At 48.0% G+C, this 15650-nt stretch overlaps 1 protein-coding gene across 4 annotated transcripts in view; it reads right to left on the bottom strand.

The window, feature by feature from the left end:
• The window catches only part of hrg (poly(A) polymerase hiiragi), a 79296-nt gene that overhangs the window by 22644 nt on the left and 41002 nt on the right, over positions 1–15650 (bottom strand). For 3 of the 4 annotated variants that reach the window (XM_075866160.1, XM_075866159.1, XM_075866158.1), the window contains exons 11-14: positions 11946–12015; positions 11598–11667; positions 10932–11114; positions 6362–6673 (exon numbers count right to left, since the gene is read on the bottom strand). In XM_075866160.1, the coding sequence (XP_075722275.1) occupies positions 6362–6673; positions 10932–11114; positions 11598–11667; positions 11946–12015 (635 nt within the window). Of the gene's footprint in view, positions 176–6361; positions 6674–10931; positions 11115–11597; positions 11668–11945; positions 12016–15650 lie in introns of all 4 variants that reach the window. The other variant, XM_037419006.2, reaches the window with a different exon arrangement.

Here is a 15650-nt window from a genome sequence, read left to right as displayed (position 1 = left end):
GCCTTGTGTTTGGAGGTGGCCGCAAAGGGACCTCGAGAGCAAGCGAGGTGGGCGGGCACAGCGGCAGTGGTGGCGGCAGAGGAGAAGGCGATGCTTTTTTTTGTTCATTTTTTTTCTCTTTTTTTCTGCACGTGCTCATGAAGCGGAAGTAGCGAGGAAAGTGTCAGCCCAACACCTACAAGAGAACAATGCAAGGAGAGAGAGGGGCATTGCTGAAGTAAGGAAGGGCCTCTTTCATTTTGACATAATTAAGCTGCTATAAATAATTGGTAAAATGTTACGATGCAACTGCACGCTCCACAATAACTCGTGGCGCTTGGAGCCTTGGAAGCAATGGCAAAGGTAGCATGATGTCGAGAGTTCACCCGGGCATCCACACCAGGCCGTCCCCGTGGGCCACAGAAGCGGCAAAAGCAGTTGCAATTACAACCCGACCCTATAGATTCGTTGCTTTTTTAGGCAAAGTGGCCACTCCTGAGACAGCAAGCCATGACCAAAAGAAATCCTCAAACAGGGCACATTATTGGCGCCAGCAACATATTTCGTTTGAAGATTTCTCATCACCTCAGCAAAGCCTCCACGCTCCCCAAGCTTTGGTCTCGTTCAGATAATGGCCCGAGCGCTTACAGGCACCGGTGCATGGGCTGCACTTGAATGCTTCTTAAATATCTATAACTTGGCAAACAGGTACATGAAAGTGATCACGGCCAACTCGCTACCATTACACTGCAGAAAATGCTTGAGCAACATCCTACAATGTAGCGAAAAAAAAAAAAAAATTATTCTCCTTTGGAGACGAACACTTGCTCAAAAGGCGGGAAAGATTAGACTGCCGCCACAGCTGCTGCAGCACACCTTCATGGGCAATGCACCCTCCTACTTGGTGTCAAACTGGGACGCCACAGGCCTGTTAATGTTCATCATGTTGCCTTTGCCACCACCATCACCACGGGCCACACTGAAGCACATGCTGCCACAGCTGGCGGTGGGAGCATTGCTCTTTGCAAGAACCCATGCAGGGACACTTTCACTGGCAAACACAGAAGCGAGCGTTCCGTGCAACGAGTAGAGAGGTCAGCAAGCACATCTGGAGGAGTGCTGAAAGCACACTTAGGCGTCCAACATCGAAGAACACAGTTTTTCACTGGTCGATCCGGGTCAGATTTGTACACATCGTGGTGACGCATCCTATTTTCACTGGTCAATTTGGAGCGAGTTCGCACTTTCCAATGGTCATTCTGGATGCACTCTTTCCTTGCTAGAAGTAGCCCTTGTCACATCTGTCATGTCTCGAGTTGGGCATAGCTTTTGATAACAGTTAGTGACACATGTCGATGCACCTCCTGTATGCCTCCTCGCAGAGCATTTTCGCAGGTTGATGCAGTTTTAAGAAATCCAAACTCTCCACCCTGCATTTCTGAGGCCATTCCGGATCGGCCAGTGAAAACCACCACAGGGATGCGCGCACTACAAATTCAGCACCCCTTGCTGCTTTCACACCGTACCTCAAGCACAGAAGAGTTCTTTCATGAAGCATTTTAATCCAAATGCATTATTATTGTAGGGCACTTGGCCTGCCTTAGGTCTACAATGCTAAATACTGCCACTACTGGAACAGTCATTAAAAGTCAATGCATTGGACCACTGCCACCTGAGTATTGTGCACACTGGCAAATGCTGAAAAGCATCAGAGGTTTACTGCTATTCAACCCAACACAGGCAGCATTGCAATATCCATGATATCAAAGGATACACGAAGAGAAAGTGTATCGCTTAATATCAGGTAAGTGCAGCAGGAAAGTGTTCTTGCAGACACCTTTGGCAATATGATCATGTATGCCACTTAATTTTCGCAGGGAATATTTATAGCAATGCTTTATTTGCATTGTGCGTTTCCACACCATGCTTTGAGTGTTCCATGGTTCTGCTGGCCAAATGTGTTATACTACAGTAGAATCTCGATAATACAGTAACGGTTTATGTGAATTTCGCGATGATACGAAATTTTTTGCTTCAAATAAACTACATTATATAAAATACGCCGTGGTTCAATGTTATACGAATGGTTCCCCCAGCAACTGCGGATGATACAACGCACGATGGACTGCTGCATGCGAGCGGTCCAACCGAGCTTGTCTGTGGGAAGAAGGCCCATTCCTACCTAGCCTCGAAGGAAGCGAATGCGGCAAAACTCACCAAAATGTCCCTCGCTTTGCTGCTGCAATTGTGCCCGGAAAACAATGCCGTGAAACCAACTAGAAAAAATCAGTCCAAGATCAATTTCGTTGCCACACTATATTGGATCACTGTTCTGCTACGGCACTGGCTAAACCTGCTGCGCTAACTCTTAAACCTCGTGATGTAAACAACGAGCCGTACATTCAAGATGGCAACCAAGCCGCCGGCGGGTGCGGGGGCTCGGGTTGGCGCAATTACAAACTACCTGTGCACCAACATCAAGGCTCACGAACTTGAAAAAAAAAAACATTCATCGAGAGCTTGGTTTGGATTACGATCGCTGCAAACACCAAAAGAAGAAGAAGGTTCAGCAGTAGCGAATCGGCATGCCCTAACATGTCTCTTTTGCTTTGCCAGTTGAATCTGTTGGTGCCGGTGTTGGTGCGTCTGCTCCTGTCGTTTCCTCTGACGTATCTCCAGAACGTTTATAAAGGGGTAAACTGTTTCTTCTCAGGGCTTTGCATGCATAACTAGAACTTGGTGGGGATTCTAATGCTCAGGAATAAATTCTCATGCGGCGAAGATGGCGGCAGAACAAATGTGAACATTTGACGGGCGCGAACGTGGGACTCACTTTGCCGCTTAAGCGTCAAAGCGAGTGAATTTTAACAAGTTCTGCCACTCCCCCCCACCCCTTTTTTTTGACGCCAAGTATGAACGCGCCTTATAGCGCCAGCAGCATGAGTGAGGAAACCACGACACTTTATTGAGATGCAGTGAAAGCAGAAAAATTCAGAAGATCATCATAGACTTTCTTGAGCAAGAAGCAGTTGGCCCCAATAAAGTTCTTGTTCATCTTCACAATCAGCTTTAACTTGTTTTTGGTCCATATGATACTAACATTTTGCGATGATACTAACATTTTGCGTGCTCCCTTCGAGTTCGTATCATCGAGATTCTACTGTACTCTGAAATTGGTCACAGGGATAATAATAACTGGCACCGCCTGACAGGATTACGGGTAAAACAATAGGTCGTATTTTTACACAGAGTTACGACAACCAAATTAGACCAGAAGTCTGCAGTATCACTGACAGGGAAACCCTAAACACTGCCCCAGATGAGATGAAGTTTGCAAAAGTACTTTCTATGACACGGGCTGCCATAGAGTTTCTCACAATCATACCTAGAAAGAAATCTGGCACTACTGAGCTGCTGGATGCAAGGAAATGACAGCGTATGTGAGCTTCGAACTTGACTTGGGTTTGTATACCTAGAAAACGCGTCTGGCTTCACATAAAAATAATTGCTTTCTTACTAAAAGGATACGTATAAGCTATTTTTGTCATTGTACAGAAACGTGTTGTATTTAACCTGTTGTAAGAAGTAATGAACGACTGCTAAACTTCGCAGGCAGGCAGACGACTAAGCGAGCGTTCTTTCTGCCACTTTTATTTCGTCACGTTTTTTTTCCCTCGCTGTTTCGTTGTGACCTCAAGGCGAGTGGACTTTTATTCTAAAATATAATATGCATGAACAACATCCGCTCAAACGTTTTGCTTTAGAGAAGCTTTATTTAAGCAGTTGTATTCGCTTTTGAGCCGGAGCCTCGCTCAACACCAGCAAACACAAGCCTCACAGACACATACAGTCGAGCCCCCTTATAACGAATCTGAGCGTGACGCAGCATCCGTTCACTGTATCCCGAAATTTGTAGTAAATGAAACTCATCTTTTAAAAAAGTTATCGAGTGAAAGCACAAACGTTTTTGAACCAAAGAAGTCTGTGATGCACGTGTTCTGAAGAGCAGAAGCGATAAGGGTGGTCTCGAGTTCACTTAAAATGGCAGAGTGCGCGTTCGCCGAGGCCCGTAGAATAAGCTGCATGAGGCACTGACTCCAAAATTTCGTCGTTCTCGTAATCCGATTCCTCCAAATCGCTCTCGCCACGTGCTTTATTCACAATGCCCTATTCTGTGCACGGTTCCGCAGTGTCGGCATAATCATCGGCCGTAATTAAATCATCGATACAGATGTCCCACCCGCTCTCCCAGGTTGAAGTCGGTAACGCACTGTCACAAATCGCCGCCGCAGTTCGGAAGCTTCAGGCTCAGCATCGGTACCGACGTCGAGGAAGTTGGCCTCGCGAAAACAGTTTCGCGCGCATATAGTTGTCACCGCCGCCCACAAAATAGTCACCATCTCCACAGATGAATACCGGGACGCCCGAAGTGGCAAGTTGGCAGCTAGATGGTCAACAGCTATGAGCGAGCGCTCCGCAACGCGGCACCTAACGTGCGGATTACGTTCAAGCCAAGCGGTTACACTTTCGACGTTTTGTTGAGCGGCAGGAAAAAGCGTGCTAGTCCTCCCGTCGGCCATCATGACCACACACGCACACCAAGAGGGAGCAAGACCTGCACACGCGACGCACATGCCAGAACGCGTGGAACACCTCTGCACCCGTTTCCAGTCAGAAAACGAAACTGATTCAAGCCAGCGTGGCGGGCGTTGCGGAGGTGTGGAGACGGGCGAAGGGGTTGTGATCAAGAGAGGAGAGCAGACTTGCGAGAGAAGGGCAAGGAGTTGCAATAAAGAGAGGGGAGGATGCGGCGGGTGGGCGACCTTGAAAACCAAAACACACGGGAAGGAGGCAGGTTGGGTAGCTTGCTTGAGAAGTCCACGAAACTCGCATGTGGAAAAACTTGGAAAGAGTGCCTGCGCGCGCAGAAGTTAAAGCATGGCCGCCTGGATTGATGCGTGCGGCAGTGTTTGAAGAATCGGCGGCCATGGTCAAAAAAACGTTTTGTTGCGCCGGTGGGTTTGCGTGGCCTCACAAACTTCGATATTTCGCGATTCTTTTCGCGTACACACGTTCGCTAGACGCAGACTATCGGATACAGTCGGTGGCCGACGATGTTGGCGAATGGTCTGGCAATGGCAATAGAATGGTCTGGCAACAACAGAATGTATGGGCACTTCTCCGATGCCTGATCGGTGGTCGAAATTTGTTTCCTAAGAAGTCTGTAGACTGCCGACTCCGTTCGCTGTAACCGATCAGCGGCGCTCGGAGAAGTCCGTTGCAAGTGCGATTTTGTGCCATTGAACCAATCTATACTTTCACGGTCACGCGGATATTGTTAGTTTTAAGCGAAAGTTCGTTTTATGTGGGGCCGTTATATGTGGGCTCAACTGTATACTGCCATTCCCAGCGCTCCAACATCGCCCCATAAGAAATTCGCATAAACAGTGGCGCCACACTTCTCTCTAGGTATGTGTGAGAAACTCTATGCGGGCTACTGCGAGCAACTGCAAGAGTCTGCAGACACGCAAAAATGCACCACAGGCCATATCCCTGAGTCGGCGATACCACTTTCAAGACATGCTGATAGGTTAGACAGGCAGGCAACCAACGGCTTCAGTGATTTGGCACTATCACGTGCTGCTGTGACTGCTGTGACTATCATAGCTGCTGTGACTAGGCGAACTTCCAACTCTCGATCATGCAGCGAACCGATTCTCTGACATGCTGCAGCCACAGCAAAAAAAGACACCAATGGGACCCGATAATCTGTATCAGCCAATAAAATTGTATGAGCACTCCATAGCCAATAATTTTGCCACAGTAAGCTTATAACAAGAAGGTAAAATGAAGGCTGAAGTGTGCTACGAGTTTCGCGCTAAAACACCAGCACAGTTCACCATGAACCTAAATCTGAACACACGAGCCTCTAACATGATGCCTACATCAAAACACGGCCGTCAAGGCTAATCGAACCCCACAAACTTCAGGTCAGCAGTCGAGCACTATAACCACTATGGCTGTACACCTTTCTGAGAGACAGTGAAGTAACACACTCGGTAGGTACACTGTGATGTAGGTACACTGTGATGTAGGTACACATCACAGTGTACCTACATCACAACAGGCGTTAATCCCAAAATTAAAACATGGTGCCCTATTTATAAGATAACTTCACCTAAGCGACAAAAGTTACTACTCCCTGGAGTGTGTCTCTTAGAAAAGAGTTCAACTGGGTACCACCGAGGCAGGTCTTTTATGTATGACCATAAAACCCATGGAAGGATACAGGCTCCATCTATTACGGCAGCCTGACTATGACTTCCCAACTTTGGCGCAAAAATACTCACCGCCATGATATGCATCAATACAGTGCACTCACCTGCAGCTGACTGTCGGCAGCACTGCAATCGAGAAATGGCATATCAGGGTTGGAGTTCTTGCCCAATCCGATGGCATCCATGAAGGCGGCGCTGTTGATCTCGTCCGAGCGGCACCGCTTGTTGGCCCCGTCGTCATCGTTGCCCTCTTCTCCTCCAGAGCCCCCGCCGCCGGCACACTGATTGTTGTACAAGTGGCCGCCAGCGTTTGTCACTCCCCCACCACCACCACCACTCGTAACAGCCACGTCCTCACCAGACTCTGGATTGAGCTTGCGCTTGTGCACGGCGGACGCCTGGTTGCCGCTTGCAGTCTGCGCAATACGGACAGGACTGAAGCGTTCTCACACAAGAACGATTTGGGTGAGTTGGTGCACAGTCAACCGGAGAAAAGCAGTGAAAAGGACAAAGACAGTCAGTGCTTGTCACACCAGTGTTCACAGTCTTCTTTGTCCTAGTCCTTATACGCTTCTGTTCCCTGGTTCTTCACAAATTTGCAACGACAGAAAGCACGAAACGCAAGCCCAAACCCGGTTGTATCTAGCAGAGATATCGCACTTTCTAATTTGATCCCGTCCCTTTCCCCTCTTATCCTTCGTATGGAGAGACGTTACCTGGCTCGCGACTTCGACTTGACTTGAGCAAGTCGAAGTGAAGCAAGCAGCGGACTTCATAACGCCCAAGTCAGCTTTCGCATTTCATAGATGCTCAGGCTGTCTTGCTTGGTCAAGTCAAGAACGAGCTTCAAAGCAGAAACACGCTGCTCGCCTGCTAACGAGGTTAATAATGAAGATGTTTGCGTAAGACACGTGTTACAGCAAAAAAAGACCATATGTTTTAAAATAATTATAAAAACAAAGTGCCACAAGCATATTTTTGCCATTTTACGGCTAACGAGCGGCACGCGGTGCATGCCGCCACAGCGATGCGCAGTGTTACTTCTGTGAAGCGTATGTTGTCCGCTAGTTTTAGTGGCCACCCAAATGCAGCTCATTTCTCCACACTTGCTTGTTTGGAGGCAAACAAGCATCACATTGAATTCTTTCATCATTTTTTTTTTTTTCAATCGAACGCCAAGTGTACTTGTGCTGACCTGGCTCGCAAAGTAACGCGATTTTCACGGTATTTGCGTTTCTGTTCGCCTGTAGACATGCCTGTAGACATGCTTGTAGCAGGCTAAGTCGCAGTTATATATGCAAAAAAAAAAAAAAAGTTCTGGGAACGAAAGTGATTCGTATCCTTTTGTTGAGCTTGGTAAACAAGAGAAAAAGCAGGGGTCAGGACCTTGCCCTGAGTAGAGTTTGGTCTCGCGGGGTGCAGCAATGTCTCGCTGCATGATGGTGAAGGGGGAGGCACATGATCAAAAAACCTGTGATAGGGGCACCTCTTTTTTTTGTGTGTGTGGAATTTTACGTAGCGTTGTGCTGCAAGCCATGCCTTTCTGAGCAAGAAACAGTGCCCTAGACGGGACGAAAGAGTAGACTAGCAACACATACACAGCGCCGAGTCAATGTTGTACCGAAAGAGACTGAACATGTCGTCGTGTTTTAGAAAAACAAAAATAGCCTTTGCAGTTATGGAACACATAGGCAGCATCACTACTGGGGCTATTAATACACACGCGTGTGTAGTCGACAAAACGTGTAACGCCAGGGAACACAGCCACTTCATAAAAGTCCCGCATAACTTTAGAAAGTGCCGCCGGCTGCGGAAAGCGCACCAGCATCGCGTACAGGTGCTTTGCGATGAGTAGCGTAACTTTTCCGACTGCACGGCACAATGTCTACTAGACTACGAAATGCGGGCGAGATTCCCGGTGACTATTTGGAATGTGCCAGCGCCGTAAAACCGAAGAGTTATCAGTAGCTGTAACACTAGAGGCATAGGCTGTCTTCAGTTGTCCTCAATTTCACGGAGCAGCAACTAACATTCTTTGTGAATCTGTACAGAGCGTGGAATTGTTGCTCGTCGTACAACTGCATCGTATTTCTTCGGTCACGTAAAGCGGGTCCAAGAATCTTCGGCAGGCAGTGCGCCTCAGAAAATGCTACGCTTATGGTGAGGCAAGCAAATTCAAAAGCGACCACCCTCTGCGCGATGTTCATTCGAGATGTGGCTATGTTGGAGTAATGCATGAAGTCTCTTTCAAGTTAGTCCACAGATGACTTGAAACTTGTCCTGACTTCAACCGAGCCAAGCTGCCTTCAAATCGTCCGCAAGTTCGAGAGCGATTTATGGCGACCGGCAAGACTGCCTTGAGTCAAGAACAAGTCAAGTAACATCTCTGCGTTCGGGGGTTATTACCACAGGTTGTTCAAAATGAACTGCCTCGTAAAATGGTATTGCTTTAGCGCAGCGCAGTTTGAGCATGGAGATGCTACAGTCAACAAGGAAAAAAAAAACAGACTACAGTATTCATACTGTTTTGCGATGATACGAATATTAAGGTTGTTTTGAATGGACTACATTACACAAAATACGCAGTGATTCAATGCTATACGAATGGGTTCCCCAGTCACTGCGGATGATACGAATACACAATTCACCACTACACGCACGCGCCGCAACGTGGCTTGTTTGTGGGAGGAACTCTTGGCTTCAAAGAGAGTGAATGCGGCTGAATTCGGCCCAATTTTCCTTGCTTCAGTGGCCGGAAAAACGCCGCAAGGTCAACGTGAAAAAAATCGGTCCAGGACAAATTTTCCCGCATTAGCAGATCGCTTTTGGCTTTGGTTACATCGGCTGCTCTAGCTGTTATACCACGTTATGTAAACAACCAGCCGCAATTCAACAGGGTAACAAAGACGTCCACGGTTGATCGGGTCGGCGCAATCGCAAACTACCCCGCACAGGATGGAAAAGCTCACTGCCTTAAAGAAGACTTGTTGCCGCTGCGTCCGCGCGTGTCGTTTCCGCTGGCGTACCTTCCAAGATGTTTGTAAAGGGTAAACTGTTTCTTTTCAATGCTTCGCATGCATAACAAAAACTCTGTACCAACCATAACACTCGGGTAACGGGCAAAATAGAATGAATTCTCAAATGGCTATGTCAGTGGCGGTGGTGGCATGTATGAGGGGCAGAACGAATGTGAACGTTTTCGACGAGCGTGGTCGTAGTTTTTCTGCCGCTCTGGCGTTTCCGCTTGAATTCCCCAGCGTGAATCCTCCAAGACTAATTTTTTTTTTTCATGTCGACTTCGCGGCGCGGTTCTCTGGCCGCTTAAGCGCGTCGAAGTGAGTTGATTTCCAATGAGCTTAGCCACTTTTGCTTCCTTTGACGTCAAGAGCCACACCAGCAGCATGAGTGAGGAAACCGCGGCACTTTAAGGAGAAGACGGTGAGTGCAGGATAGTACAAAGGAACGTCACTTTTTCAGCAAGAAGTACCGTAATTACTCGAATCTAACGCGTACCTTTTTTCCCGGTTCAAAGACTCCAAAAACTCGAGTGCACCACGATGCCGCTTTTAAAAGAAAAGTGATCGCGTATGCAGAAACGGACGGAAATCGGGCCGCATTGCGGTCGTTCGGAGTTCCCGAAACGTGCATGCGGGACCGACGGAAACAAAAGCAGAAGATTGTCAACAGCAAAGCTTCACGCAAAGGCTTCAGTGGACCACAGCAGGGTCGGTTTCCGCAAATTAAAGAGCTGCTCGGCGAGTATGTGCTTGAGCAGCGAGCGGCACAGCGGCCCGTGACGACAGAACTGCTCCAAGTGCGGGCTATGCAATTAGTCTTAGAAAAAGGTCTAATGCGGAGCCAGTTTAAAGCGAGCAGGTGCTGGCTAACTAACTTTATGAAGAGGAAAGGCTTTTCCCTTCGAAGGGGAACATGCATATGCGAAAAGTTTTGCGGAGAAGTACGATGAAAAGCTTCACAGTTTTCAGAGGTTCGTCCTAAACTTGCAGCGCAACAACGGCTACCTGCTTGGGCAAATCGGGAATGCCGATCAGACGCCTCTTTACTTAGACATGCCTGGCACCACAACTGTCGAGAAGAAGGGGGCGAAGCAAGTTCGCGTGCTGACATCGGCCCACGGTAAAACTAGTGACGGCAATGCTCTGTTACACGTCAGATGGGCACAAGCTTCGCCCGTACCTCATATTTAAATGGAAGATGCTCCCGAAAGTAGTAGTTTTTTCGAGTGGTGTGATCGTGCGGGCCAGCGAGAAAAATGGGTGCACGTTGCAATCGATGTCTTATGTTTTCTTTTTTCGCGGTGGAAATCGGGTGTGCGTTACAATCGAGGGCGTGGTAGAATAGAGTAAATACGGTAGTTGCCCCTTGCGAGGTACACACATTAACCACACATTGCTACGGTCGTGCCAGACCACAGATGCAGCCCACCATGGTCGGCCACAGCTCAAGTTCTTTTGCGGTTGATTCACGCGTGCGTTTTCTCACTGCATTTTGCGCGACTTCTAAAGAGTAAGTGAACTGTTTTTTTAGAAGCTTTGCTTTTTTGCTCCATTTTGGGACCACAAAGAACCGAGGGTGCGTAAAGATCTCGGACCACAAAGTATTCAGATGGTTACCACACCACACAAATTGACCACATTTCTGTTCACTACGCACCACAGTGAGGCTAGAGCAGGAGTCGTCGCTGGTCAGTGCGATGTCGTTGCCAACCGTGCTACCCATGCCGTCTCCCACTAGGCTGAGGAGAGCAGAGTCGGAGCGGCTGGAGGACAGCGCCTTCTTTCCCGCCTGCGATGTCATGCCAGGGCTGTGCTGAGGTGTGGAGTTTGGGGTTGTGCTCTGGAAGCAACCACAGCACGCACATTGGTTGAATCAAAACTAGGGCCAGGCAAATAAGAGAAATTTTCAATGATCAGATCGACACGGTGTGGAATATTATAGCCTTTACATGTTATTACTTGTCTTTTTCCAAGTTGTAAAAAAGGCCAATTGCACAGTAACCAGCCCTGAATCACTGCAAAATTGCAACAAATTTTACCACCATGCACATAGCGAAGGCACAAAAGCACGACAGCACAACAAATACCTTGCTCACAGGGCCAATTTTTACCGGCTTTCCAACGATCTTACGCACTCTCCAAAGGGTTTGGCACATTTAAGAATTTTCGCTCTCAATCTTCAGTTTCTGCTTTCAATGCTATAACTACAAATCCTAGGCCTTCATCTATTTGATTTTGATTCAATTCTAACACAGTAGTTGCATCTGCTCAGCTCTCAAGTTGAAACACCTCAGGCTGACCCGGATGTGTGCGAGCAACTTACCGTTGTCTTGTTTCCTTTTTTCTTGCACCGATTGAGCACCGTCTGTGGTAGGTATTTCACAAGCTCTCTCCTGCACCCAAAGAACAACAGTGTTGAAAAGTGGGGTAAGGGGAGGGGAGAGAAGCAATGCCATTAGAGGAGGATACTGAAGTCATCTAGATAGCTCCAGTAAGAATGCTTTTGCCCGTGCTCCCCGAGAGCCAGCAGCTAACAGGACTCAATTTTTCCCCTTTTGTCACTAAATTTATCGTACGCTTACACACAAAGTTGGACATGTTTATGTGGTGTCTCTCAAGTTGCCTGAAAACTAGGCACATTCACCAGAAAATGGCAGAAAAAAAGACCCACCGTCTGACATATTTGATGTCCACTTCCATGTCCTGCTTGAAAATGTTGATTGCTGTCGCTTGCCGCTTCACTGAAACACACAACGTAGGTCAATATATAAACAAAAAACACCAAAATGAGGGCAAGCAAGTCTGCCACGATCACTCGCATAATTTGCGCATCTGTTCTCCCTGTTTCAAGGCGGTTGCCTCGGATCTCAGAAGAGCTACAATCCACCTCCGATTATGCATTACCCGGCTTGTTCGGGCGGTCTGTATCAGTTTTTTGGGCAGGGCCGAGTGTCACCGACTATATTCTTAGTCTTTCAATTATACGATGCCCGGATTACATGAATTTGCTTTGTCCCCTGAAGGTCGCATAATCAGTGTTCCACTGCAACTGCATCCCTCACATTAATGAACACGGCTGCTTCGATGGCATTTGCCACGGCACAGTTTACAGCATTCCAATGCATTACACATGCTCCTTTGACCGAGAACCTTAGCGAATGTGTAAAGTCGATCCTGTTTCCCAAAAATTCGAAATACAAAATATGCATATTTAAGGCCAAAATCGAAGAACTTCAGAGCTCTGAAATTGTTACGAAGAGCTAAGATAAAGATTCGCTCAAAAACAAGGTGCAAACTGCAGGTTACCGCACTTTATTTAGTCCGTAAACATGTCTTGCTTCTTGCGCGCTGTCAAATTCCAGTCATCCTTAATGTCGTGGAAGCTTTCCAAATAAGCGAAGTTAGCTTCTTCGGCCACATAGCTGGTTGACGCAGAATGCAGATGCAAGCTTTATAGTGCAGCAAAAGCTTGGTTAGCGGTGGCAGCGAAGGCGTTGGCGCATTCATAACCGCACGGCTACACTTCTGTGGCACTGGTGACGGCAGCCAAAATCTCAGCGTCGATGCAGCCAGAAACCACAGCATCGTCATTTGTACTGATGAGCCACTAATGTCGGAGATGGTGGCCGGAAATGCTGACAAGTCGCAGAATTCCCTAAGGCACCGTACGCCGTTGTTAGCAGTCATGACGCATTCGAAGTCATCACCTGGCCCGCAAGGAACGTTTACAACAAAGTGTTTTACTTGATGTCGCTCCAAGCGCCAGTCAATTTTTATCGCTACGCGCAGGTCAACGTTCAGTTAAACTCCCCAATGAGGATTTATCCGAAGCGAGGCAAGAAGTGCACAAGGCTACAAGGCGCAAAAGACGCAACGCGGAGTTTGAGTTTTCAGTCGACGTGTTGGCGATATCGATGTCACTATGGCTGTATAGATGGCAGCCGCTGCTTTTAGCGACACTGAAAACACTAAAAATACGTAACAAGGTACCACATCCAGAAGACCATGCTATTCAGGCTTGCATGCCATTGTGAGCTAAGGAAGAGCATGCGAATTGTATTTGAACATTGCACTGAAATCGACAAGTCACTTCCCATTCTCATTTCGGCGCCCTCATCAATCGGTCTTCTGGAAAACATTATGTCCGCACGCTTAACACCTCTAGATCGCGCATCAAACGTACAGTGCTGCACAAGGAACCAAATCAGCACGACGGAATAACATCCGTTTCTTTCGTCGACTGAGCGGGAAAAAGGATTGAAACTTGTTAAAATGCGGCCTAAAATTGATCAATATTTGCTAGGAAAAATACACTTTCTGGGCTTTGGCGCGGCACAGCATTCGATATAGCGGATCTCCCGCTGTGCGGAAGTTTGATATAGGGTGCACGTGCCCTATATTTTTGCATGAAAAGTTCAAGGGAATTTTTCAACAGTTCGATACAGCCAAGAATTCGATATATCCTGCATTGCTTGGGAAGTTCAAGAGAATTTTTCAACTGTTCGATATAGCCAATAATTCGACATAGTACTGCATTTTTTCGCACATAACCCCCTTGCATAAATCCCCAACCCTGATGAGGAAAAAACTTAATGGAGGGGTGGAGGAAGTAAGAGGTCCAAGCATATCATCACAAAGTGTCGCAAACATTAGACTGCAAATAGAAATTTGCATATAACCTGCACTCTAACTTTACGAGGATCAGCCGTCATGCAGACACTGCGAAATCAGGGCATCGATGAAGTATATATAAACATCCTGCAAGAAATCTACAGGGGATGACCTGCTACCATACTGCTCCATAAAGAGAACAACAGAATACCAATCAAGACGGGTGTAAGGCAGGGGGACACAATCTCCCCAATGCTGTTTACTGCATGCTTACAGGAGGTTTTCAGAAGCCTAGAATGGGAACAGTTAGGGATAAGAGTTAATGGAGGGTACCTTAAGGGGGGACGCGGCACTTCGCGACCGAAAATCAGCCAAAAAATCGAGTTTTCGCGGACCTTCTTTTCGCGTTCCCGACATCATTGCGCACCTATTTACAAAATTTCATAGCCGAATACCATCAACTTTTATCGTTATTCAACTTTAAAAAACCGAAAACGGGCGTCCTGCCCTTTAAATTAAGGGCGAATAGCGCAGGTTTCGGCTCTACGATACGCGGGAACTACGCGCTCGATCGGCGCAATTTTGGTCTTGTTTGAAAGAACGCGTTTTAAGCTGTTTTTTTTATTCAGTAAGCAACATTGAGCGTTTCCCCGGCTCGAAAAACGGGGCCTCAAAGACGAAGAGCCGCGCTCACTGCCATTGGCTAAACGGCGCACGTGACTGAAATGGCGCTTTCCGGTTGGCTGGAAGCTCGCGGCTTGCGCCTGCATACGCGACTCGACGCCATTTTGAAAGGGTTACCGCTGTGACGCCTCGAAATCGGCAGAGCACTCTGAAGCTTCTGATCGTATCGCCATGCCTGGAAACGCAAAAAAGTATCGGACCGTGCACGCATTTGGTCGCAGGAAACGCAAAGGTCGTGGGAGAAAGTCTACGAAGTCATCAGAGCCCTTGGTTGACTCCGACGAACGATGTGTCGACGCTCCGCGGCCGTTCAGCGATGGTGCGACCGAGCGCGTTGCCTCCGACGACGATGACGGTGAAGCGAACTCCGGACGACTACGAATCGACGCCAAGGTGGTGACAAACGCCGAAGTTGAAGAAAATCATGCCCGGGAGAAAGCGACGCTCGACCGGCTTTCATCGGCGCCAGCAACTGCACGGAAAATAGACTTTTTCACCGCGAGTTGTAGCGAGGCAACCGCACAGGACTCTGACCACGCTGCTCCTTATCTGCTTATGCATCTAGATATCCTAAACGCGATAATGGGTGCCTTGTGTTGCAAAGCCTGCCACGGACCGGCTACAATCGTCAGAGGGGATCGGGACTACGGGCTTGCCGTGAAAGTGCTAGTGCAGTGTGAAAGGTGCGGCGAGATCGCGAATGAATGGACTTCGCCCCGCACGAACGGCACGAAAACGTGCAATCCGTTTGAAGTAAATCTTCTCGCTTCGAGGGCGATGGTGGCTACCGGCAACGGCCAAACAAAAAATGAACGATATTTTCGCAACGATGGGCATCTCACACCGCGGTATGCACCACAAGACGTTTCAGCGGCATTTGAAGAACACGCTGGCACCCGCTGCAACGCGAGCGGCTGAGTCCGCTATGAGCGAATGTGCGGAAAAGGTTAGAACAATTTATGATGACTTGTGCTTCGGCCACCGGGGCAATATTGCCGTTAGCTACGACGGCACGTGTAAGACGCCAGGCCATTCTTCCCACATCGGCGTGGGCACAGTTATCGAATTATTTAGTGGCTAC

Source organism: Rhipicephalus microplus, chromosome 6, assembly GCF_043290135.1.
Source record: "Rhipicephalus microplus isolate Deutch F79 chromosome 6, USDA_Rmic, whole genome shotgun sequence".
Lineage (NCBI taxonomy): Eukaryota > Metazoa > Arthropoda > Arachnida > Ixodida > Ixodidae > Rhipicephalus > Rhipicephalus microplus.
This window is presented reverse-complemented; position numbering and strand designations above follow the sequence as displayed.